Genomic DNA, 26,153 nt, shown 5'->3' with positions numbered 1-26,153 from the left:
CAGCCCCGGGTGTGACGCTGCCCGCGGGCCGGGCGAGCTGCGGGCCGGCCCTCAGCGGGCACTGCTCCGGGGCAGCAGCTCCACGGCGGACTGTGGCTGCTTCACACCAAGCCCACGCAGGAAGTGTCGGCTTGACTTGACGAGCTGCCTTGAGGGACGACGATCAGTATTTCATTTTACCTGGTGACAGGCAACCCGAGAAGTGTGAACATACGCCCCTGTTTGAGTAAAGATATGGGCCGCGATAACAGAGGTTTCAGTCATCTATTTGTCCAGGAAGCCGCTGTAAGTGGCTGTTTAATTAGTGGCACAAAACACACATGGCGCCGTTCCTTGGGGTGTTTCAGCAGGACCTTCCCCTCCGCAGCCAGGCACCACGGCGATTTCCTCTGCGAGTGCCTCTGCGAGCAGGGTGAGAGCACCGACACCGGCATGGGGAGAGCTGCTGTGATGGCATTTTCCCCTTACGCACCTTCTTCTCGGAGTGCTTGATCTAAGTGATTTAATTCTGGTTTGGGGCAGCTGAGGATTTCAGCAGCCCTGCTGTCCCCTGCCCGCATCTGCCGCCCGGAGCGCTGGCTCGGCTCTCGCAAGCAGCAGCTTTGCTTTAAATTACATTCCCACTGTGCTCCCAGCCTGAGTCCATGCACCCCCAAATCCCATACCATCAGCCCTGCCTTCCTGCTAACAATCAATTCTTAGGTTTCGCTTCCTTCTCAAACTTGGAAATGGTGAAACAATTTTTAGAGAAAATTTAGTGTTCATAGCATTGGTGTAAAGTTTTGGTCAATTATATGTCTCTTCAATTTCATGCATATGATAAGTGGCTGTTCCTTTTTGATGACAAAATAAGGGAGTAGAGCATGCTTTTCATGCACTATGCAGTAAAATTCTGGCTTCATAAGCCTTTAATAAGGCTTACATTCAGCTCACAAGGATCAGAGAGAACTAGAGACCTTATAAAAGATTGAAAGTCGCTTGCTCCCCTCAATAATTTTCATTCAATCACCTCTCATCTACATCTCCTGTTTATTCATGCCAATGCAGCATACTAAGCTGTATCTATTCAAACCCACACTGCTGTTCAGTGCAGATCAAGAAGCACCACTTAATTAGAAGCGATGTGAAGCCCTTTTGACACTCTGTAGATGGAGCATATTTTTCTCGTGTGTAAAGTACCTCTTTCCCCCCTCCCACAGAAATAGGAAGGTATGAGTAAAACAGTGGTTCAGGACCAGACACGCTGTATCAGCTGGCAGCTGTGAGTGAGCTTTGACCCCTGCTGGATGGACCTGGAATTGATGGGTCTGGAGTACTCGCTGCCCATAACAATCCCCCTCGAATCAAGAACTTTGTACCCAAGCTTAGGAAAAAGCAGCTCCTCGCTGCTAAATAGCCAAGGTCTCCAGCACTGTGAGAAGTGATTGCTGAGAAACTGTGTATGTGGTGTGTGCTGTGTCTGTTAAAATACACAGATGAGCTCTCCTGCTCAAATTTAATTCAGTGATGTGTTCTTGAAATGGATTCAGATGAAATCTGTGGGATTATGTGTGTAAGGACTGTCTCAGCTCAGACCTGTTGCCAATTGATATCTTCATAAAGAAGAAACTGAAAAGATCTGAATGACCTTCAAAACATGGAATATCTGAAGGACCCTCAGACTCATTTCTCAGTAACTGCAGATGGAAAATCTGCACCCAGTATCCAGCCTGTCCCCACAGCTACTCTGCAGTGGTGCAGTAGATCTGAAGAATCTATGCATTTCATGTGAGCACAGGACAGCTGTTTTCCAAGTTAATTGAGCCCGAACATTCTCAAGGTGGCAGCAAGAGAACAAAAATTAGCCATAAAAGGGTATACTCTACCCACCCTCCTCTTTGTGTTCCCAGACACAGTCACAGAGTTGTAAAATTCTCAGCACAATCAAAAGATATAAGCATGGTTTTGATTGCAGTGCAACAGAGTGTGTTATGGCATCTTCAGGAGAAAGACCCAAACCAACGAAGTCTGCAGGTATCTTCGTATGGTAGTATTGCTATCAGAATTCAGAAAGAGGATGACCTTTCTTCCTTCACTCCTTCATTCAGCATGTCTGTCTTTCCAGTGATTTCTCAAAGTAAAAAGGAAGTCATCCCATCTTCTTCCAGTAATAAAAAAACTAGTGAGTGCCTTGGTATGGTTACAAAATGACAGGTATTAGCTGAAGAGACAGTAACTTGCAGTGAAGCAAATTGAGCTGATAATGCTTTCCTTCCTCCAGTTTTCTCCTATCACTCAACTGCCTTTGATACTGAGCTGCTCTCTGATGAACTAACACAAATCACAGCTAACTCTGATGTTGTTCATTTAATGGCTGTAGTGATATTTCCCAGGTGGCTTGGACCACATCATCCCTTGTTTTCATCCTTCAGTTGGTTCCTGGGCATCAAGGTAACTATTTGTTTCTTTTAAAATCTTCCATGCTGTTAGGTTGTGCTGTAAAAAGTTCTCCATGTGCACAAAGGAAGGCAGAGAAATAATGGTGAGTGGAGGAGCTTGAGAAATACCCTGCCTGGCTGCCCACAAGTCCACCACAGGAGCTCTCAGCCTGTCAAATGTACATCTCTTCATACATGGAGGAGTGCAGAGGCTTTAAAAACATAAGCCTTCAAAAATATTTTAAAATTATTTAGAATTTATTTTAAAATGTTACAAGAAAATATATACCAGAATTGCAAACTGTAAAAGGAAACAGTGTGGATAATTTATATTACTCTATATTGTACTGTCTGTGGGAAGAAAAAGACTGGCTTGATAATAATGATCATGAAAGGAATGGCTTCAAAGATCAAATGTGCATAACTAGGGCCTGATCATTTTCCTTCTCTTGTGCTCTCAAACAAAACAAATTTAAGTCCTGCTGCCTGTGACCAGGGCATCCTTAAATTTACTCTCTTATGCAGCATGGCTAGAGATCTCTGCTTAAAAGCATTTTGTCCTTACTTTAATGAATATATCTTTAATTACAGAGACTGTTCTACTATATCAAACGGGACTTGTCAAAGGAAAACACAAATTCCCACAGAGATGGCCCAAAATTATGAACAAAGCAAGTAAATGTGAATGTTCATCATAGAGAAAAGGCAGCTATAGGGAGACCTTATGGCAGCCTTCCAGTCCTTAGAGGGGGCTTTTAAAAAAGAGGGAGAATCACTTTTTTTACACATGCAGATAGTTATGGGACAAGGGTGAATGGTTTAAAACTAAAAAAGGAGAGCCCAGAGAGGCTAAAAGTTTACAAGGCCAGGATGGACGGGGCCCTGAGCAAACTGAACTAATGATGACATCTCTGCCCATGGCAGGGGGTTAAAACCAGATGATCTTTAAGGTCCCTTCCAACAAGCCTTTCTATGATTCCATGTTGCCCACGAATGTGGACGGCAGCACTTCAGTGATTGATAATTTATTTCTGAGGTTGAGTGTGGCTCCCAGGATTATGTGGCTCAGGCACTGACATCCTATGAAAGGAAGGAAATGACCAGAGCCTATCCAAAATCTATTGCAGTCCACTGGGCAGGAGGAGAGAAGCAGAAGGAGTTCAGGATCAGACTCCAGCCTACCTTTCCACCTTCTTGAGCCCTGTCCCCACCGCTGGGCATGGCCTTTTGCACGGATGTGGAGCAAAGGGGCCACAGCAGCAGAGCACGGCTGCTGTTAGTGCAGGACAGGGGCCGGCCGAGGCTCCATGGCCGTGCCTTGGACTGAGGGAGCCGGTTCCCGAGCAAGCAGCTCTGCGCTGACAGGGGGCCCGGCCCACATTCGGTGTGGGACTGTCCCAGTACGGAGCTGGGACACGCTCTCCTTCAAGCTACAGCTTCAGGCTCCCAGCCTGGCACCGCGTTTGGGCGAATGCCGGGCCGCCCCTCACGCCTTTTCCCCGTAGTTCTCGATTCCCGGGGCAGAGGGCGCCGGCGGCCCCCGCGTTGCGCGGCCCCGTCGCGATGGCGACCGGCGGGCGGGGCGCGCGGCAGGGCCGGGCCGTGCCCCGGGCCCGGGCAGACCCCGCGCGGTGCGGGCCGGGCGCGGGGGCCCTCGGGGGGACGCGGCTGTGGTGGCGGCAGGGCCGGGAGGGGCCTCAGGGAGCTCTGCGGTGGGGCGGGAGGGGTGGCGGCGGCCGAGGCGCAGGGTGAGAGGGGGATTTGGTGCTGTCTGCGGGCGGAGTGGCGCTGGCCTCGGTGAGGGGCGGCCCAGCTTTGTACACTGTGGCGAAGGGGGCTGGGGGGAACAGTGTAAGGGACATGGGGGAAGCGTTAGCCAGGGACGGGTTCAGGGCAGAGGGAATTGTTAGCCTGCTTTGGAAACGGGGAAGGGGTTACAGTGTGGCTGCACGATTTTGTAGCGTGACTGGGGAAATGGATTTTCCGTATTCTGCGCCTGGGACGGGGCAACCCCGCGTGTAGCGACAGGCTGGGGAGCGAGAGTGGGAAGGGCCCTGGGGGTCTTGGTCCGTGGCAGGCTGGACATGTGTCAGCAGTGCCCGGGCAGCCAGGAGGGCCGAGTGTGTTCTGGGGTGCATCAGGCATCGCCAGCCGGGCACCGGAGGGGATTGTCCCGCTGTGCTCTGAGCTGGGGCAGCCTCACCTCGGACATCCTGCGCAGTTTTGGGTGTCACAAGAAAGACATTAAGCTGTTGGAGAGTGTGCAAAGGAGGGCCACAAGGATGGTGAAGGGTCCTGAGGGCAAGCCGTATGAGGAGTGGCTGAGGGCGCTTGGTCTGTTCAGCCCGGAGAAGAGGAGACTGAGTCTGCAAGGTCCTCGTGAGGGGAATCAGAGGGGCTGGTACCCATCTCGTCTCTAGTAACCAGTGCGAGGATGGCCTGAAGCTGAGTTTGGACAATGCTCTCAGCCCATGGTGTGATTCTTGCAGTGTCCTGCGTAGGGCCGGAGATTGGACTTGATCCTGATGAGTTCCTTCCAACTCAGTGTATTCTGTGACTGTAAATGTTGGGGACTGAGGGGGTGGAGGCTTCTGGTAGTGCAGCTGCTCAATATACGGGGATAATTATGTGAGTGCAAGTGCTAGTTTGGATGGCATTAATGATAATGATTGGACTCATGAGAGTGGTGAACTGCAGTGCAGGTGGTCTCTGTAAAGTGTGTCTGGGAAGTCGCTCTAGGCCGGGTTGCAGTGTCAGGAAACTGCCTGCTCCTTCTAAGGATGCAACAGCAGTCTAGTTATTGCTTGAGACAGTGCTGGTACTTGATAAAGTCAAGATCCTCACAATTTTATTGTTTGGAAGAAGAAATAGATCTCCTGCAAATGTTCTCCCATGGGTTTAAAATGTGCAATCAATGCTCAGTCCCCTTAAATATGTTCCTCTCTCTCACATATGTGTATTTTCTAAAGTTTGCAAAATCCTTTATTGTAGTATGTGTTTTTTCACCTTGTACAGCTTGGAGGCTTTCTTGTACCTCTTTACTTGGGAAGAATTGCATAAATATATCACTGGAGCTCATCTGGGTCTGTAGTTTAAAAAAAAAGGCCCTAAGCCTTTGCAAAATACTTCTGCTCAAAATTTTCTGTTTTGTATCCAGTTTTAAGCGGATTATGCATTTAGTGAAAGAGACAGAAACAAAGAAAACTTTAGGGAGTGCTCTAGTGATCTTCAGTTTCTGAGGAAAATCAGTAAAACAAATAACCAAGCGGAAATGGAATCAATAGCAGTCCAGTTAATTCTGCACTGAAGAAGTGTGATGAGTTATTTTTTACACTTAACAAATGTATCATGCACTTGTGGATTTGGTTTGGAAATTTCAAAGGAATCTAGGAGGAGCAAAGTACCTAACCTCCTACCTCAGTGAGATTTTTTTCTTAATTCACTTGCTTGGGTTTCTTTTAAACCTCAGGTCTTACAACAGCCATGTCTTTAGGATTTTTGAAAGTTTCATAAAAAAATATCGTACTGATTTGGAAACTGCAAAGCTTGTATGTGAAATAGGATAGAAAGTAATTTTCTATAGAGACAGCTGACATTGCCTTGCTTCAGGGTATGGTGAGTGTGGTGAGAAGGCATGGGACAGTGTATGGATTATATGCATCTATCAATAGTTGGTTTCACTTCATTCCCTTGATTTTACAGGCTTGCTTATGGGGCATTTTACTGATTTTTTTTTTCTGTTTATCTGTGCTCATTTTAACAGGAAAAACAAGTATCCAGCCTGCTGTATTTAGTCACAGAACAAATTTTTATCAATTTCATCTATTATTATAAAATTCATGATTTAAATTCAGAGCAGTAGTTTAATATGAAAACAGGTTATATACAATGTTTCTACTAATTCAGTAATAAAACATTCTTCATTATATAAATATTTTGGTTTGGGCATTTGATTATGTGACTGCTAAAAGTGAGGCATCTTCATAAATGCCCTTTCTTTTGACTTTCTTTAAATTTTGTATAACATTTGCTACCAGTTCCATTGCAGAACTCTTCATTGCCAATCAGATTCTGAGGTTGGTAGTTGTGACAGCATGCCCAGGGAATACTGCTGACATGCATATGCTTTCAGAAAGTGCTTTTGTTGCAGCTCTGACAATGAAAACTGGTATCAGAGTTGTAGTAGAAGGGAGATATTCATAGTTCTAGGAGAACAGAAGGAGAGGGAAAGAGAGGCATATGAACAAGTGCACTTGATAAAACAAGCCTGATAAAGAAACAAAGGACTGGGAAAGGAACAAGTGCTAGTTTAATTTGCAAGAATATAAAAGACAACCTGCAGCAAGGGATGCAATAAGTAACTGGTGATAGAGACCACTGTACCCACTCATATACATTTAATATATATACATCATATGTACATATGTATGTGTGTATATATATATGCATATATATGTGTATACATATGTATGTGTGTGTATGTGTATATATAGACATGGGTCTAAGTGCTATCCCTGGGCAGGATTATTGCTGTCAAAAACCCAACTTGTTGTTTTGGTTTTTTTTTATTTCAGAACTGTTACAAGCTTGTCACAAGTGACAAATGCCAGTGATCACACAATGTTTTGTAAATCATTCACCTGTATACTTTTTTCTTTTACATCTAGCACGAGTATAAAAAAAAATAAAAATGGAGGAGAGTAAGAAAAAGAAGAAACCAGAAGAGCAAATTCAAGACCCTGATGAACCAGATTTACCAGAAGCCTTACTAGAATATCAGTAGGTTTAATATATTTTAACTTTTCATTCATATAGAATATGTGAATGAAGGAAGCAGGTAACAAAGACAACTTATACAGTTTAGAGCCTGAGCTGATTGTTTTGAGGCTATCTCAGAAAGGTACACTTTTTAAACTGTAGCTGTAAGAAAGCAGTTCAATGGGTCAGAAATTTTATGCCATTAGACTATAACTTGGGGAAAAAAATTATTAAAACCAAAAAACCCTGCCTTTTTTTCTGTTAGTAACAAGCTTTTGATCAGCATATGCTGAAGTTGCAAGATCACATTTGACTGTATTTTTTAGGATTCCTTGGTGTTCGCGGAGGTTTGTTGTCACCTTGTTGTAGCCAGAACCTCAAGACCTACAGTTTGCTGTCTTCCTTGGTGCAGCTGAGAGCAGAGCACAAAGTGTTTTATTTTGAAAGTAAGAGATGGATAAATTAAAGGTCTCTTAAAATCAAACAGAGAAAAATAAGAGCCAAGGGGGAAATACCTGAAGCAGTTACATACCAGTCCAACTTACTTGATTTCTAGTCTTGAGTAACTGATTAAAGGAGAAAAAGTAGGGTTCATGATTTTTATCTAAGAGACAGAAATTGAAAGGGAAATACCTCAGGAACACCCAATATCCAACAATTATCAGAGTATAGGGAGCAAGGAGAAATGTCTTGGTGTGGAAATGAGGAATGGAGTGAGCAGGCTGAAAAGTATGCTCCTGTAATTGTAGTGACATCTATATGAGTTCACAGGGTTTATGTGGGATTTCTGTTTCATTTTACAGAGCACAGAGTACAATTTTCCATAGTGAAATAGCCTAGATATAGCTGAATCATATCACAAACAAATACCATCTGAAAAGTCCAGAAGTAACTCACCTATTTTGTGAAGGAATAAGGAAACTCTATAACTGGGCTAAGAAAAAAAACAGTACCACTTTCTGATAAAATTATTGTTATGCATATGTAGATATCCAAGCAAATTACTCATTTGTCTGGAGAGTCTTCCACTGAAATAGGTGCTTCACTGAAAGGGAATATGTAGTTTCTACAGCAACAGTAGAGGAAAAAGGGAAGAAAAGTACTCTTCTTGCTGTTTTTGTGTTTTTCCCTCTCTCTTCTCTGTCCCTCTTGCTCTCTCTTTCTTTCTCTTCACTTTTGTAGTCTGTAACTTCTCTGTACCACTTGACTAATCAAACATGGATAGTCATACAGGTGAATAGCTGTCACTTTTCACTTTAGGATTTATCAAATGTGTAGTATTTATTTAACTTCCATTCCTGTTTTTTTTTTTTTTTTATTTCCATACACTGAAGAATGGTCACTGTTCCTAGGCAGTTTGTTATTTTACATTTTCATTAAAATTCTCCGTTTCAGCATTTCTTAGGAACTACAATCTTATAATGTACTTTTGCTGTGGCCATGGCCACTGTACCCCCATATCTCTGGTCTAGTCTCTCTTTAAAACTAATATCCTTCTACTTAATAGAAAATGTGAAGAATACCTTGGAGCACACTGACACCAGAGGATGCGAATTTAGTAACCTACAATTTGCATGATTCGGTGATCCAAACTTAGAAAATTAACCAGGAAAAAATATTATCTTCTTTTAAAATAGCTTAAGGCAATAGGGAAGGGAAAAAACTCCCAAAACCACAAAAAAGCATCCAAAACCCCCAAACTAAAAACTGAAGGAAGAAGAACTGTTAAAAGAACAAAAGACACTGTAATAATTGTAAAACTCACCTCTATTGTGCCTTATGATGAATGAATGCTGGGAACAGAGGTACATATTACAGAGAATTTTTCAAATAGACACCATTTGCAGCCTACTGTTTCTCATTCTAGAAGAGAGAATACCAGAAAGAAATGTTTATTTTATAGCTGTGGCAAAGAGGGTGACTAGTAGCCTATGAAACTGTGGAATCAATGAGCTAGTTCTTTGACAAAAATATACAAACAGAACATACTACTTAGGCTGGAGTCCTTATTCCCTTAGTTATTCTTCAAGGCTAACAAGTTCTTGTAGTTTAGGAAATGTGATTTATGAAGCTTAACACAGCACATTATCAGGAGAATTGAATCCCATTGAATTCTCCAGTTTGGGATTCATTTGAGCTGTGTGTGAGTTCCCTAGGCTTTCTCTATAGCTAGTGATTAGTAATATTTTCTGGAGCACAAATTATCTTGTGGTGGAAGTGACCTGTGTAACAGGTCAGCTAAACCTCAAGCAGAATGAACAAACCAGCTCCAGCCTCTCAGGAGGCTACACAGCAACAGTGTAACCAGGGAGTCTGTAGGGCTATGAAATCCTAACTAACATGCAGGCCCAGATGTATATGGGAAATTATTTATTTGTATGTAGTAAGCAGGCAGTAGTATTTACCCAAATGAGTCAAGCAATATGATATGAAAATAAACATTTTGGTAGTGTTTGCATCCTAAATACTTTTTGTAAGAATGTCTCTTTCTTTACTTTCCATAGTATTGAAGCAAAAGAAAAAGCAATTGAACGGGTATTGTTTCATCTGAAAGAATTGGAAGAAAAAATCAAAGAAAATCTTAAAAAAGTAAGTGACTATGCAACAAATTTTATTTGTGGTATTCTTACAGATTCAGTTTTATTCTTTCCATTCTAATACTGCATATATTAAAATTAGTTTTTGCAGTGAATTTGTTACAGTCAATGAAACTAGAATTAGTGAGTCACTTTATGTTCTGAAAGTTAAAGTGTTATTTGAATTAAATGTGACATTTAGCATAATTGTCCTAAATATAACATGCTGAAAAGAAGCTGCAGGAGTAGAACATTATAGAATAGGACAGAGCAGTAAGGTAAAGTAAGTTCAGTGCAGGTGCTTTCCAATGCACAAGAGATCTTTATAACCACCTACATATTTCATGGACTCACAGAATCCTTAAGGATGGGAAATTCTTCTGCAATCATCAAGTCCAACCATTTAACCTAGCACCACTGTGTTCATCACTAAACCAGTTCCTCAAGTGCCACAACCACATGTCTTTTGAACACTTCCAGGGATAGTGATTCCACCACTTTCCTGGGCAACATGTTCTAATGCCTCACCACCCTTTCAGTGAAGAAATTTTCCCTAATATCCAATCTAAATCTGTCACAATTTCCTTTTCCTCTTGCCCTGTTACTTACTGCCTGGGAGGAGAGACCATCATCCACCTGGCTACAAAATTGTTCTAGGTGGTTGTAGGGAGAGATGAGATGCCACCTGAGTCTCCTTTTCTCCACATGAAACATCCTCAGTTGCTCCACATTAGACTTGTGCTCTAGTCCTTTTATCTACTTTGTTGCCCTTTCCTGGCATCTTTCTCTGTAGCAAGCACAGGACAATAAGCTCTCTTTTAGTAAGTACCTTTCCTGCAGATATTCCTTTTAACCAGTCCTACAAATAATCTTTAATATTTCAATGCATGAAGAATAAATGGTATAAATTTCATTTTTGTCAGTAGTATTAGCAGACCTAACCAAGCACTGAGAATTGCTGACCTCCTTTGAATCACTTCTGAAGTAATGGAATTGCACAGGTTTCTGTGAGAATATAGTTGTTGCTGCAAACTTAGTTACAATAAAAATTGAATAAAGAAGAAAGAACGTCATGCTATTTACTAGCTGCAATTTCTAGCACTGATTGATGAAGACACACTTTCTCATGGATTAAGAATTGTTTTGGGTAATTTTTAGAATAAGGTTGTGTAACTACTGATGGCACATGAGTGACACTTTATAGAACCATGCATATGAGCTGTATATAAACAGCCATAATATGGCATCTGACAACTGTGAGCAGTGAACTTTGAAAATTGATATTAAAGAGTCACCTATTGAAATTAATTGAAAGTGCTCAAAAACCCTTATTCTGAATCATGCTGCAGCCTGCACTTCATAGCAGTGAAATATTGAAACAATGTCTCTCTGTCCTTCCTGTGCTGATGCTTGTCCTGCTTTTATAAGCATCCATCTGTTCAGCTTTCTCTGGTACTTCTTTCAGTCTTTAAGCCTGGATGGTGCTTCATTTATGGCTTGACTATCACTTGAAGTGGCAATTGCTCTTCTCTCTGCAGGCATCTGCAAGCTTTTATGATTATTGTTGGATCTTATGTCCCTTGTGGTTATACTGCTGGATTGGAGGGCGGTTCAGCTGCCTTGTTCAGGGACACAGTGCTACAGCATAAGGGAGACCCCCTCAGTGTGTCTCCCCACTTTGTGACCCCTCAGTGTGTCTCCCCACTTTGTGACCCCTCAGTGGGTCTCCCCAGTTTGTTTGAGTGTGTTACTGACAGCCAGCACTCCTGAAGGACTCATGCTGACAGTTTATGGAATAATGTTCTTTATTAACATAAAGTTATGATAGATTAAGGGTTGAGGATTTTCAGTAACAGTAATTCCCTGCAAAAACATATTCAAAGCAACTCACAGACAAGCTCTAATCCCCAATGAAAGTATTTAGTGTCCACAGAGCATGGTTCTAACCCCATAGGTGGCCCTATGAGGAGAAGACAGGTTCAGTTTCATGAATGATCCCAGCAGTTATGATGGACTACCCGAACTTCTCCCCATTCCTAACTTACTTTAATACTATTTCTTTATGTTTAGGTGGAGCTTGAGTGACTCTAGTTATTCATCTTCTCCTCTCTCCCCTGGCTGACAGGTGCTGTGCTGCAGGTTTGTCAGCTTCAGTGCCCTTCAGTTCCCCTCCCTGCAAGGATTTCTAGCCAGCCTGGCCACGGTGTATCCGTTCTGTTCCACCCTCTGTTTCATCTCTCTTAGAGGGGCTGTGGTTGCAGATTGTAGGGAATCATCATGGAATAGGTTTTGAGCATGCCAACTGCATTCCATTCAAAGACTAGCAGCTGCATTTTACCCTCTAATTTCTGTACCACTACAGCTTCTGTTAGGATGTGAATACAACTTTCCAGTTTCCTCTAATTTTACCCCCAGCTATCTTTCTACAGTTATTCCCCAATTCACTGCTAGTTCATGGTCTTTCAAGGACTCCATATTTTAGATTGAGCAGCATACTTTAAGGCATGGGTGAAGTGCTATTATTTTAATTTAATCATGTTCTGACAGTGCTTTGAGCTCCATTCTTTATTTCCTGCCTAATGTTTCTGAGCAGTTTAGAGCTAATTCTAGAAGTGGGGAATGCTTGAGACTCTACTGCCTACCAACTTTTACTTACTTGCTACTTGTTTGCTCCTGTGTGGTATCCTTTGGGAGCAGACATATACAGACAGTAATTTCAAAACATTCTGAGTGTCACTAGAGAGGATGATGGCCAAGGGTTATGATCACAGTTGTGGAATCAGGAGGTTTAACTAATTTCAGCTCTGGCAAGACTCTGCTATGGCTATGTGCAAGTGACCTAATTGTCTCATGATTTTTCTATATCAAGACAGTATGTTCTCATGAAGAATGTTGACATGTAGCAAATAGCTCCTACATATAAATATTGTTATTAAATTATCCACAAGCATGTTTCTTTCCAGGCAATGGAGGATTATTGATGTGCTGTACCAAGTAGAGCTGTCATTTGTCTTTCATTTCCTTTCAGTGGTCTTGAAGTTACTGAGGAAATGTCTGAGACTTGTAAATTCCCCCTTCTGCTCTAACCTTTCAGAATATGAAGAACAGGTGTTTAGCTTAGTGTTCTTGCATTTCATCTGGCACTAGGCCAGATTTTACCTTTTTAACTTAAATTTGTCACTTTGAAAACATTTTAATATCAGCTGTGTCTTCTTTCTTAGAATGTTGTTCTGAAGGAAGAACAGGAGGTGCTTATCTGGCAAATAGTAAGGCAAATAGAAGAAAAAGAGAAAAAACGAGATGAGAAGGAGGTTGTAACCAGGGATGATGTGGAGGAGTCACTGAAAGCAGTTTTTCAGCTTGTGAAGGACAAAGAACAACTTCTTCAAGGTATGTTGTGAGTTGGGGAGGTGTGGTTTGCAGTTTACACACTTGGGATTGAGTACGTGTTGTTGTTTGCTGTTTTGCAATTTAAGTAGAGATTCAACTTCTTTGTTGTATAAAAAGTATAAAACTTTTCCTCTCCCAAAATTTGGCTCTCTCAATTGAGTATGAGATTGTGGAGGGCTTATAAATCAATCTGTCCCTTCTAAGTGATGAATAGTATTGTGCAAGTACAGAGGCTCCCTCTTTTTTGAAATTCATGAAAGTGGTAAGCACTGAAGATTAAAATAAAATTATTGATGGCAGGAAAAAAGACCCGTTTTGAGTGTTGAAATTTCTAGCTGCCATCCCTTCATTTCTCTGTGGGAGACGTGTTGTTACAACATTTTGGCTAGAACTGTTCTCTCTCCTTGGAAGAATAAGATCAAGCTGTTTTCAGCAATGATGGTGGCCCTTAAAACTGTGTAGGGCCATCAGGTTGTAACATACTGTAGTGTGGAAGAATCCCCCTTCCTTTTCCATTCTCTGTGAAAGCACCTTTCCTAAAGAAGTTGTCATTGTAAGAATTATCAGTTCAAGAAATCAGTAATGAACTTTGACATTCTTATTTTAATAGATCTGCGCTCCCAAATTGAAGAAACTAAGAAAAAAATTTCAGAAAAGCAGCGTGAGAGAGATTATTGGTTGGAATACAAAAATGTTGGAAGCAAAATACATGCTGAGAGGATTAGCAGTCTGGAAAAAGACACTGCAGAAGTCAAATATGAACTTGAAAGAGCTGAAGGTCAGTTTCCAGCTGGTGTAATGCAAGTCTTACAGGGTCTTTGCATATTGCTTGCAGGAATTAAATGATAAAATTAATTTTAGGACAAGTTCAAGTAACTTGTATCAACTTTTCTAGTAATTTGCATGAACTTTTCTAAGTACACCTAGGATGGGCTGCATAATCTTGAAAAATATAAGGACTCCCTTTCTTTCTTTCTCTCTCTGTAAAAGTTCCTTTATTAAAGAAATTTATGAAGTTTACAGAAATGATGACACTTAAAGAAATTGATAAGCTGGTCTTTTGATGCTTTTCTTGTAAAATACAGGCAACCCATTTTTAAAAAAATGTTACTGAGAAGGACAGCAGTTTTTTGTAAAAGTAAGTCTACATGTATTTGGGTCACCTACACAGAGGGCTCCCTTAGCAGTCATACTTGAAAATGTTGACTCTGCTGCTGTTACTTCTCATCATCTACAAGCACTTCACATATTGAAAGCTCCTTTGACAGGAAAGTAGTATGAGCTCATTCTTGGAACAGTCTTTTCTATGGAGCACACTGGTTTACATGCAGGACTAGAGGGAGCTCTTTAGCCAGTGGTCTGGACCTTTCCTCCTGGTTACACAGTGTGAGGCCCTGCAAAATCACCAGTACAGATGTAGACACATAGTGGGAACTGTTTCAGCACTGTCACAGCAGTGGAATTGATTTGAGAGGTTATACATTGTGGTGCTGAGTGCTTTACAAAGATTTCTTTATTACTGCATTATTTTAAAAACATTTAAATATTTTGCTGTTACATAACCCATGCTTCCAAGAGGAGAAAGATGTCCTGGTTTTCTTTCTTTATGTCCCTCTCAGTATGCATGACTGCAGCCAAGCAGCTGGTAGTAACAGGCAGTGACACTGCTCTAAGGGTCTCTGTATATTCTGTGCCAGCCATTACCAGGCATCAGCTACTGTGAATAAGAGCCAGCCAGCTATCTTTTTGTCTCTCAAAACTTATTTTACCATGATTAAGATCTGCTCTGTGATTTCTACATTTCCAGATAGCTTGTCAGATATCCACGTCTGTATTCAGGAGAGTTTGGGCTTTTTTCATTATCCATTTTCCATGTTCTTAATTGATTTAAAACTTTGCTATATAACTGCTGAAATATGAAATGAAAAAGAGAATGGTCTTTTATATAGAATACTAGCAGGGGCAGGCAGTCTGACCTTCTGCATGTCACAGGGTACAGAATGTCAGGGTTTAACAAAAATTCATGGTCCAACAGAAGTGTATTTATTCAAAGTCATTTTATAGTGGTACATATGTAAGTGGCCTTCATGACATACTGGAAAATGATGCTGCCAGTACTGGATGTTCACCAAACTATTTTGCTTAACTCCCAGAAACTCCCATAGTCTGGGGAGTACAGCCTTCCAGTGGAAATCTAAGTTTTCAGAGCAAGGCAGCAACCTATTGGGCTTGTTCATATCTTGATTGTCTCACAGGCTTAGAGAATAAGCATAGGTGAACAGATTTCTATCTCTCTCACAGGTTTCAGTGTGTACCACTGTAGGGTTTGAAACTGGCACAGTTTATGTTGTCTGGTGGTGACGTTTTAAACAAAACAGCTGGAGAAGAGAGGAATAAAAGAGAGCCACACATTCAGGTGATGTGTGGGGAAAACAGTGTTGTAGTGAAAGGATTAGGGAAGATAGCCTCTTTAGGAACTGTTCAGACATACAGTTTCTCCATTTTCATTCTCCAAGTGCAACTCGGGTTATTTAGCTGTCTGAAATAATGAAGAATGAATTTATTATAGTATGGAAGTATTTCCTTTTCATTCTGCCAAGTCTAGATGGTGGGGTCCAGCTTCCACAATGTTAAATTAATAATTAATGCATAACTAATACACCTTTCATATTTCACTGCCTTTGACTCCACAGTGCATCCATGAGTAGATATTCATTTACAGCTAGATCAGAAATAGGCAGTCTGCAACACAAGTGCAGTGAGACTGAATTTCAACCCTTTGAACAAGTGTGCAGTGCCTTCCTTCAAAGAAAATTACTATAATCTCATTCATTCCTTCAAAAGGAGGAAATATCAAGCAGAAGTGGGCTATTTAGAAGAACAAAAAAAAAAAAAAAAGAACTGAAGGGATAGATGAAATAATTAAATAGCAAGTGACTAGAATATGAAGCCAAACCTATTCAATTCAATGTAAGACACACTTTCTAAATAATGACCACAAGTAATGATAGAAGCAAATAATTGTGGCAATTGCCACATTCTCCATTTTGTCCTGTTGTCAAAAAAGAACCTTAGAGTCTTGGATAAGTCAAAAAATATATTAGGCATGGTATAATAACTATCTGAAAAAATTTCACGTGGATTCGGTGATCCAATATGCTTCTATTCCAAAAAATAAATTTTCTAAGCAAATTTCTCACATGGCTCCAGGAGTTCTGCTATTGATAGAGACAAAATTTAATATTAAGATGCCAATATTTTAGCAGAGAATTGCTTAGCTCACTGCTCAGTTAGCAGTGAATTGCTCAGCTGTTGCAGTTGTCAACAGAAATGTTAAAGCCACTTTAAATTTCTAGTTTTATACTTAATACTGCTGTTCTTTGTGTTTAGGAGGATAATTTCTGTGGAGAAGGATATTTGAATCCTTTTCTGTGGAGCATCTATGCAGGTGACACTCTCTGATAAGTTCCAGTTTAGTTATGACATGCCAGTTATCTCTCTGTTATCAGGAAAAATTGATGTCAAATAATAATTTCTGATTTCCCTGTGTTTTTTGGTTTTGTTTTGTTTTGCAGAATATTATAGAGAAGCTTTGAAGGTTGTGAGAGAAGAAAATCAGAAACTGTTTGATAGGCACATGCAGTTGCTCAGTGAAGCAGCACTTAAGGTATTCTTTTTGCTTTTTTAAAGAACTGCTAACCACATTATAGTTGGGATACATGTACTCTGCATTATTAATTATTTTAACTCATATTAAGACTTGGAACTTTTCTAATAAATTGAGAGTAAAATAATGTGTAAATCTTGGTACACATGGATTTGGTTATTGCTATGCATGCATGTACCTTTTTTTTTTTTTCCTATCAGAATAACAATGGGTAGATGTGAGGGCATTTTACCAACAAGGCCTGGGAGACTGGGGCACCATGCACTGACAAGGCTTATTTGAGAATTGTTGCTTTTGCCATGGCCTTGATTTTGACATTTTCACAGACCTCAAAAAGCAGTAACATACAAAGAAATTGCATGAAAATATACATCAATTTGGGGAAAAAAAAAATTCACTGTACTTGTAAGGTACAACATTTTTTAAATGCCATGGTAGTGCAGTCTCAGGAAAATGTAGGTTTATTGATTTACTATTTTTTGTCATCTCTGCCAGCTCTGATTTGAAAACATGGTTTACAAATAGCTCTAGTGACAATTTCTTACTTTCATAAAATGCAAAGCATACTTCAGTACAAACCACTAGGCCCATTAGGTGTTTAGATTCCCTAACTTCAGTGCTGGAATTTTCAGTCATGTGAGAACATAATCCAGAGCACTGTGTTTATGGTAATTTACAGGGGCATCTTCCCTCCCAGTTCTTCCTTCCCACTTTACTGACATCAATAATTAAATTATAGCCTTGGCTCGTTAGCAGAGACCTCTACATGCTTAGGTCACTCATTTGGGATTTTACTTGGGGTTCTTAATTGCTGAAGGTTTGATTTTCTGAAAGCAATAAGATTTGAGCAGTACTGGGAACATAGAAGAATTTGTTGCAAAAAGGGAACTGTCCTATTTTAATGTGGGAAATCAAAAAATATTGGTAAATTACTTGCATATAATCTGCTCTAGGCAGGATGATAGAGGAGAAACATCTGGCCCTGTGAACTAAATCCCCTTGTAATCCCTCAGGGGATGCTGCAGTCTGTTGTGTGGATGTTTCTTTATTGTTTCCTACTAAAGAGCAGAGGGTTCTTCTTTATAGAATGCAGGACTGTCGAAATTCTGCTCTCAGGTGAGATGATCTTAAATTGTGTTTTCTCAGAAAGCTGTGGGATACTTAGACAAAAACTGTCGCAGAGAGATTGAAGAGAATGAGTGGCTAAAAGAAGAGGTAAGAGGATCACTTGCCTGCAGTTTATCATGGCAGTTCATTTTTGAAATGCTGTGGCCTATGGTCAGAACTGTTTCCAGTCATGGGCCTCGGGAGACTTCTATTGGCAAAGGAAAGCAATTTTCCAGTAATTAATCTGTAATCCTGAGCAGCAAACATTGCAATGTGGTGAATAAAGGTAAGAGGTGGACATCTGCTTCCACAAATGGAGGACCCCCTTTCCTGCCCAAGCTGTTACATGAAGGACTGCAATGTTCCATGCAATTAAGGACTTTTATCTGTGGAGATGGGGATGCTATATAGCATAAAGGATTAACCAGGTAAGTAGCTGAGGAGGGGTGGTTTGAATTGCATTAAAGTTCTAGTGCTGCTGTATTGAAAGAAAGTGGATATGGATGTTGGAAACATGTTCTGAGAAATGGCTTGAAACAACATTAAATGGAAGATCATAAAGGAACCATGGGGAATCTGCACTGAAGAGAGGAAAATCAAAATCATATATAGTAGTAATTAATTGCTTGATAGCTTTTATACTTTCCTTTAATGACAATTTAGAGCTATATGTTACATAGCTGTGATTGTCTTGACAAGCAAAAAATTTTATGTGTCAGATTTAAGAAACTAATTTTTTCCATGATGAAAGTTTGATTTTATTTATTCCAGTCAATATTGGTTCTTTGTTTCAATCAAATGTAAGCATGAGATTGGTGGGTGAAATGCCTTTCCTCACTTTTACAGTCTCACAATTAAGAACTGAGCAAAATATTTTGGGAAGTTAATGAATGTACTTCTTACTTTTCCATGCCACATCAACAAACCTGGTAGAGGTTTCTTCATTTTAGTTACTAATTTAAGGTACTTGCCAGTATGCAGGGACACAGCTTTCCTTCTTCCCCTTAATGAGCTCTGAGCATGCATCTTTAACTTTCCAGGGACAGTGTCCAAACCACAGCTTCTGAAGCAATGAGGGTAGGGAAGAGAAATGGGAAAGAATTAATGTTTTATTCTGTATAAACAATCAGGAGCTCAAATCTATACATGCCATCACTGAATGAGTATGAATTGCCTTCCCTTCTCCCTGTCTCACTGAACACTTACTGTACATTAGCAGTGCCAACAAGAGAGCACTTTGGAATACTCTTATGTCCTGACAGGCCCTCACCTCAGAGCTGAGGGATTTGGATTTCTTTCCTCTCAACTAGAAGTTTCCTATGTTATGAATTACTTTCCTATGTTGCTACTTTCCTATGTTATGAATAAGTGCTTTGAATTTTGGGGGAAAACAAAACTATTATCACTAACTTCTCCAGTCCTCTGAATTCACCCGTTCATTTTCCCTGCTTTTCTTACATGGATGAAATATTTTCTCTCAGACTAATGTTTATATGTAGCTGACAGACTGTTTCAGTATTTCCTTTGGGGGAGATAGGCCAAAAATTTTAGTTTTGCCTCAGTTATTTTTTTTTTTTTTAAAGTTTGGCCACTGAACTGAAAAGTGACTTACAAAAATAGCCCTAGATTAGTTACCTCCAAATTTAAACAGATTTGGAGACTTCAGTCGCATTTTTCCATGGTTACTCTATCACACCAAGATGGTGCAAAGCTGCATCACCTCACCATGCCAAGCCACATCCTGGTTAATAATTTCCAGTCATTTTCACCTTTTTAATCCTTGGGAGAAGTTGGAATTAGTTTTAACTGCAAATTTGGATGACTATAGCTGGTTAATTTGGTTTTGATGAGAATGGATGCTTTCAGATCACTGGGTACTTCTCCTAAACATGTGGCTAAGTTTTATGGGAAGGTTTCTTTCCCATAGTACACTCCCCTCCCCAGTGAAGGGGGTAAGAATGTGCTTGTATTTCAGCAAAAGTGGGAGGAGTTGTGGGAACTGAATAACCAGCATCCTTTGGTCAGTATAATTCCATGGTGATAAGGGGCAATTACAGTCTGAAATCAAGTACCTGGGGCTTAGCCAATGTCACAGAACCATAGAACATCCTGAGATGGAAGGGGCCCACAAGGATCATTGTGTCCAACTCCTGGTCCTGCAAAGCCCCAACATGTGCCTGAGAGCATTGTCCAAATGCTTCTTGAGCTCTGTAAATCTTGGGGCTGTGACTTTTCCTGGGGAGCCTGTTCCAGTGCCCAACCACCCTCTGGGTGAAGAAATGTTGTGGTAACTTGGACTGAAAACTTCACTAATTCTGGGTAAGAAGGCTTTGTGTATAGGGAGGAATTAGAAAAACAACACTTGCTGAGCAAGACCCTGAATTTACCTCTGCAAAGAAGCTTTTTCTCTCTCAAAGCTCTGATGTGAAAGCATAAAAGAAAAATCCAGACTGTCTAGCAGATGTGTTTGACTACACAAGAAGGTTGTGCTGTCAGGGTTGCATAGCCCAAATGTAAAAGTAAGTGTAAAAGTGTTCTAATAAAGGTTTGAGAGAACCAGAGAGACCTTCCCTTTGTCTGAAAATGTGTCACTATGTTTCCCCAAAAAATGTGCAATCTTGCTGATACAGCTGCATTTTTTCCAGAGTTGTGCTGGTGAAGTAATTTCTATCAAAGGTTTCCAAAATTCTAAGACCTTGTTCTATTCTTTTTTAAATTGTCTAAAGGTTAAGATCTACCGAAAGGAAGAAAGTGATTTGAAAGCTTCTGTCCAGCTCCTGGAAGAAGAAAATGTCAATTTAGTCGCAAAACTGATTGATATCAAACTTCAGCATCTAGGACTATCAGGGTAAAATAATGATTTTATGGACTCAAAAGTGATTAATTTTTTTTTAAAGATAATGCTCCTGTCTGCCTCTAGAGCTATTTGGACTCTCCCATGTCAAAGCCAAGGTAATTTCTTAGCTGAGGGAAGACAGGATTTGACTGAGTATACCTGGGGGTAGTATCTCTGAAAGGTGACAGTAACATTGTGACTTCCCAAGTACCAAATTTCAGGGAAGAAACTGGGTCCTTAATTAATCTACTAAGACCTAACAACACTCACTTTATATCACTGAGGCTTGGAAATAATTTCTTTGCGTTGCAATTAGATGGTCTCAGCCCCAGCTTTTTAGACTAAGTGCTGAATAATAGATTTTTCCTTTACTGTTCACAAAATGTTAAAGGATGTGAAGATTAATTTGCAAATATATAGGGGGTTTGCAATCTTGAGTGAAACAAATGACATTACACTGAGAAAGGAAGAGACCTTGGGAAATGTCTGCAGAGTTGTCTGTAATATTAGCTTCTTTTGTATTGAAATTATTTAATTTTTCCCTAGAGAAAGATTAATTTAGCTACAAAATGTCAACACTAATGGTATCAGAAACACAATGCAACAATGTGAGAGATCGATCTTCAGTTTCCAGTCCCAGCTCAGTGATTTTAGTCATATTGCACAAAAAGTTCCAAGTCTTAAGAAGTGACCATTTTTCTCTCCTTTCTGAACTTTGGATTTCTTTGAAGTGAGAGCTGCCAGCTGTGGTCTGAATCTTGGACTGACTGGAGACTATAACATTTGTTTTCTTTTAGTCTCATGGACATAGTTGAACTAAAGCACTAAGAATAAAAAAGAGCAGCTTATTAGCCACTAAGCTACCTGGCTGCCTCCATTGCATTTTTGAAGCATTGCACTATTCTGCCTTTGTGGTTAAGCAGCAGTGGCTCTCAGAAAGGGTGGCCTCCCCCTCACCCCAAATCATTGCACAGGACATTTTAGAGAGAAAACTCACAACCCTCTTATGGGTTTCACTTTATACTTTTTACTCCATAGGCATTTGTTTCTTACAAAGGGAGCTGGCTTGCATGATGAGCTTCCTGAGGATGAAATGAAAAGGGAAAACAGAGAATATGCAGGTAATGCAAATGCTAGCAGCTTATAAGAATTGATAAGTTACTGAACATTTACAGACCTTTTATTTCTGAAGCTTTTTAATCAAACTACCTGTTTGACATAGTGAACACCTTATTTGCCTCTTGATTGCAGCCACCACAGCCACGATAGATTGTAATTTACATAAGGAGACAAAATCACAATCTAGCTGTAATACAGTTTTTAAACTGAAATTAGTTTTAGATTGTGGAATATAATTACTCATCTAGAGCTACCCTGGAATGCAGTTTAGGATTGACCATCTTTTATGAAGATATGAATCATATCTTAATCAGTTCTTTGCTGGTCCATATCATAACTTCATTATAGCTTGTCCCTGAGAGGACACTCTTAAACTCTGTGTTGCCTTTCACTTTAAGTGTACATGCACTTTGCAGTCATTCAGCCAATACACCAGAGTTAAATTATTACTAAATCCCTAGCAAGAGCAGGTGAAACTACTTGGAGCTCAGCCTGAACTGAAAATCTTGGCTGAATCTCCATCTCTTCTGGTAGGTGTGTCCAAGGGAAGTATATACCATTGGGCAAGAAGGAGCATGAGCCTGTGCTTATCTGTTTAGGACAGTCTTTGTGGATTCCTAAGTATCACAAGTTTTACTTTTTACATCTTTGTGTGAGTAGGAGAAAGAGGATGGAAAAAAGTAGAAGAAAGATGATTTTAATATATCTCTTTAATACAAAATTAGAGATACGTTAGAAAAATGGAAGTCATACAGTTATGGATACATGAAAGTCTGTTGAAGTTCTGATCAGTCCCAGCCATAGGTGGGCCTTTTGAAACCATCAGGCACCAGCAAACATGTTGACAAAGACTTCTGTATTAAATGTATAGTTACTTTGAAAACCTTTGCTAGACTTTTGCAGTAGTTACTTGGAGAAGAAGGCTTTGTTCTTATAAGCTGGGTCACTGTCCCAGGCAAACCTGTAACTTGGCAGTCCATGTTCAGAATCTTCTATCATCCTGAGAATTAGTCAACTACAGACATGAACTCTTTAGGGGAGTTATAAGTAGACTAAACTTGTTTCAGAAACTTTATGTACACAAACATGGGTATAGAAGTTTATACTTATTTTTGATGCCTTTCTTATTCTTTTTAACTATTCAGGGCTCTACAGGATTTAAGCTGAACTGAAAAAAGTTCATTTTTTTTCCCTGCCCCCTCCCACAGATCCATTAGTTCTAACTCAATCAATTTCAGTCCTTGGGTCTTGATCAGAAATTGTAAACAAAAAACACATTAAAAACTCCAATGTAAATGAACATTTGGCTTGAATTGCCAATTAAAAATGCTACCAAGCTGTTCTTTGCTAAGCCATATTAAAGATTACAGGCAATCCTTATATCAGGTACTGATTCTGACTTCTATAAGGCTTAACAGTTGCATACACTTAATTTTTCTTCTCTTTAAAAAGCAAAGACAGATGGAAAGAGCCTCAGAAGTGCCTTTGCAAAGATTCAGTCTAAAACAGATTATGAGAAGCCTCAAGACAGTGATGAAAAGCTGTGGAAAAAATTTTCCATTCCAGCCCTGGACAGCTTGGATGAAGATGAAGAAGAGTTCCAGGTATGAGTTAGAGTTATCAGGTCTTTCACTGACACAAAAACCCTTTCAGTGTGGAGCATGAGCTACTGTTGGGACCATCCTGTTTCCAGTGTTGTTATGGCATCCAGTGTCTTTTACCTGGACAATTCAGATGCTTGACTGTAGTCCTCTGGTGCTGTTTGGGACAGTAAGGTCACTGCATGTCCTTCAGATGCTGGGCCAAAACAGCACAGGTTCTGCGTCCTACAGACCAGCCTCACTTGGGTGTTTTGGAAGCCTTCAGGTATCTCTGATATAATGAGGCATGTGTTTTGGCCATTGAATGGTGTCCTAGGAATCATCCCATGGAGTATCAGGCTGAAATTCCCCTAGAAAGAATTCTGAATGTCTCCTAATGAGAGATAACTGTGCTTGGGTGATAATGGACTGGTCCTTTAGAATCTGTGTTGCAAAGTAGCATTAAAGGATCAATATTCCTTCAGTAAAAAGCCAGGATGAAGGTGTTCCTGGGTGGAAACTGTGGGGTTGAGAAAACAGTGCACATTGACCTTTCTTGTAGCTGATTGACTCTAACCCAGCAGAAAAGCTTTCCTTTTCTTTCTCCACCTGAACTAATTTCTTTTGGGTTGGTCAACCGAGTAGACTCAGAGGTTTGGAGAAGACCAGAGCCAGTGCAGATGTGGCAGAAGCACATGGCTGGGCTTGGACCTCTCTCTCTTTGGCAGGAAGAAGCTATTGGATGAGTTTAACTCTTCTCTCAGAACCGAATTTGAGATTAGAATTTGATTTATAGAGAAGGTGTTATTGGTGAAAATACACAGGAGAAGAGGGCAGCAGGGCTGAAGCCTCCTAAAATGAGTTGGCTTGCAAACTTATTACATTATTACTGACACTATCAAACACAACCCCAAGGCAGCATCTCTACAGTTGCTTTAAAAAGAAAAGTTGCTGAGTTTTGGGGTTTTTTTAATGAATAGTTGCTTTCCCATGAAATTGTAAAGGAGACATATTCTTTCTTCTTAAGGCATACTCAAAACTAGGACCTCTGAAGAGAAAGCTGTATGTGGTTGGAAAAGCTGTGCCTACTTGTAAGGAATCAGAAGAAATGCCAAGCGGGAGCCACAGAGAAGAGGACACTGTTGGTAAATCAAATGAGCATATCACAGCTGAGATGATCAAGGCCTTATTTAAGGAAAATGTTGATGAAAACTAGACAAGCTGTGCTGTTTACACAGAAATGTAACATTCTCCATTCATTAAATATTTGCTCTCTTCTCTATGGCATGGGGCTTTGAGGAAACTATTTTAGAGTGCCTGAATCATGATTATAAGTTTCATGAGAGGTATGTCTGTGTGAAGAAGCTAATTGAAAGGTTCCCTTCCTTACCACTGAGAGAGGTCTTGTGCACTTCTTGGGGTATTCAGTCTAGCAGCACATATATCTACTAAAAGGTCCGAGCTAATATTTAGTTTGTGTGGTCTCCACTTGCAGGTGTAGAATTCTCTCTTGATCAGACAGTGAATGGGTCTGCCCATACGCAGGCTGCCATAAAACACAGATCTGTTACAAAATAATTGATGCTCTGCTAAAGCAGAATTAATTCAAGCATAAATCAATTATTCAAGTATAATTCAACTATTGCTATAAATCAAGTGTTTGAATACTTTCTTATCTGTCTCCACAAGACCCCTACTTAAATACATTGAAATAAACAAAAATTAATTGAAAACAATTTAAAACTAGCATAGAAATCTCTAAGGTCTTAAGTATTTTGTTTGTTTAGAATTGGCCAAATGTATTGTGTAAGGCCATATGCTTGGTTTGTGGCTGGTCTCTTTGAACATATCTCTTAGTTCATTGATTCAGTGGGAGGGTTCCCTCTGGACACCCTCCCAGCACCACACAGCAGGTCCTTCCCACATGTAGGTTCTGACCCATTTCCTCATTAGAAACTTGTGACAGCATTGAATAATCTGACTTAAACCCTTTACAGGATAATCAGCTGTTTAGAATAAAGCTTTTTTAAAAACTTATGTTTTAAACAACCTGTATCTCTGTGCAATACCTCAGTATATCTGTACTTCAGTGCAAACAAACACTTTTGGTTTTTCAAGCACGCTGAGCTGTTCCTGCCCAGGAGTTGTCTCTTTTGGCTGCAGGTGAGTCGCACTGTCTCTGGGCTCCACTGACCAAGCTCCTCCTCTGAGGCTGGGATCACAATCAGCCAGGTAAAGGTGGCAGACACCTCACACTGACTCTCACTTCTCTGCCACGTGGAGAACAGTAAAGTGAGTTTGGACATGGAGTTAACCCAGTGGAGTTACTGTGGAAGCTGAGGTGATTCCTGTCCCTTGAGTGTCCATGGAATGGGGATCCACACTTGGGCAGCTCCTGCTGTGTCTGCAGCCCAGAGAAGCCTCCCCTCAGCTCCCCTGCCTTGCTTTGACTGCAACGCAAGCCCCATGAAATGGCTGACTTGAAAGAGAGATTAGTTCTGCTCAGTGATTAGCTTCTCCTTTAGATGCAGAATTAGAATGTAGCTTGTGCTGAATGCCTTTTCTGTTAAAGAAAGGCCTCTCCTTCTTCCCACCACTCCCCAGAGGGGATTTATATTTTCTAGTGGTGTAAATGCAGGGCCCATCTCTAGGCTGCCCTTGGCTTATGCCCATAATGCAGAACACCATGTACAGGACATATGG

At 40.5% G+C, this 26,153-nt stretch overlaps 2 protein-coding genes across 5 annotated transcripts in view; one reads left to right on the top strand and one right to left on the bottom strand.

The window, feature by feature from the left end:
- The window catches only part of SYTL2 (synaptotagmin like 2), a 59,949-nt gene extending 55,957 nt beyond the window's left edge, over positions 1-3,992 (bottom strand). For both annotated transcript variants that reach the window (XM_056495735.1, XM_056495988.1), the window contains exon 1: positions 3,600-3,992. The gene's annotated coding sequence lies outside the window, so the exon portion shown is untranslated. The remainder of the gene's footprint in view (positions 1-3,599) is intronic.
- On the top strand, positions 41-25,486 carry CCDC83 (coiled-coil domain containing 83). 3 transcript variants are annotated; one of them, XM_056497235.1, is made up of 11 exons: positions 41-285; positions 7,085-7,196; positions 9,680-9,764; positions 12,973-13,141; positions 13,752-13,919; positions 16,717-16,808; positions 17,955-18,023; positions 20,642-20,763; positions 21,790-21,872; positions 23,323-23,474; positions 24,478-25,439. In XM_056497235.1, exons 2-11 carry the CDS (start codon positions 7,108-7,110, stop codon positions 24,664-24,666), a joined length of 1,218 nt encoding a protein of 405 aa, XP_056353210.1. In that variant the 5' UTR covers positions 41-285; positions 7,085-7,107; the 3' UTR covers positions 24,667-25,439. The 3 variants fall into 3 exon arrangements, with proteins under 3 accessions (XP_056353210.1, XP_056353033.1, XP_056353123.1); XM_056497058.1 differs by lacking the exon at positions 41-285 and adding an exon at positions 3,966-4,048 and having other exon boundaries at positions 24,478-25,486; XM_056497148.1 differs by lacking the exon at positions 41-285 and having other exon boundaries at positions 7,010-7,196.
- The last annotated feature ends 667 nt before the right edge of the window (positions 25,487-26,153 follow it).

Source organism: Oenanthe melanoleuca, chromosome 1 (genome assembly GCF_029582105.1).
Source record: "Oenanthe melanoleuca isolate GR-GAL-2019-014 chromosome 1, OMel1.0, whole genome shotgun sequence".
Taxonomy (NCBI): Eukaryota; Metazoa; Chordata; class Aves; order Passeriformes; family Muscicapidae; genus Oenanthe; species Oenanthe melanoleuca.
This window is presented reverse-complemented; position numbering and strand designations above follow the sequence as displayed.

Coding starts and splice junctions, on each gene's coding strand:
- CCDC83 (XM_056497058.1), top strand. CDS start 7,108: ATGGAGGAGAGTAAGAAAAAGAAGAAACCAGAAGAGCAAATTCAAGAC. Junction 7,197..9,679: donor GAAGCCTTACTAGAATATCA/GTAGGTTTAATA, acceptor TACTTTCCATAG/TATTGAAGCAAAAGAAAAAG. Junction 9,765..12,972: donor TCAAAGAAAATCTTAAAAAA/GTAAGTGACTAT, acceptor CTTCTTTCTTAG/AATGTTGTTCTGAAGGAAGA.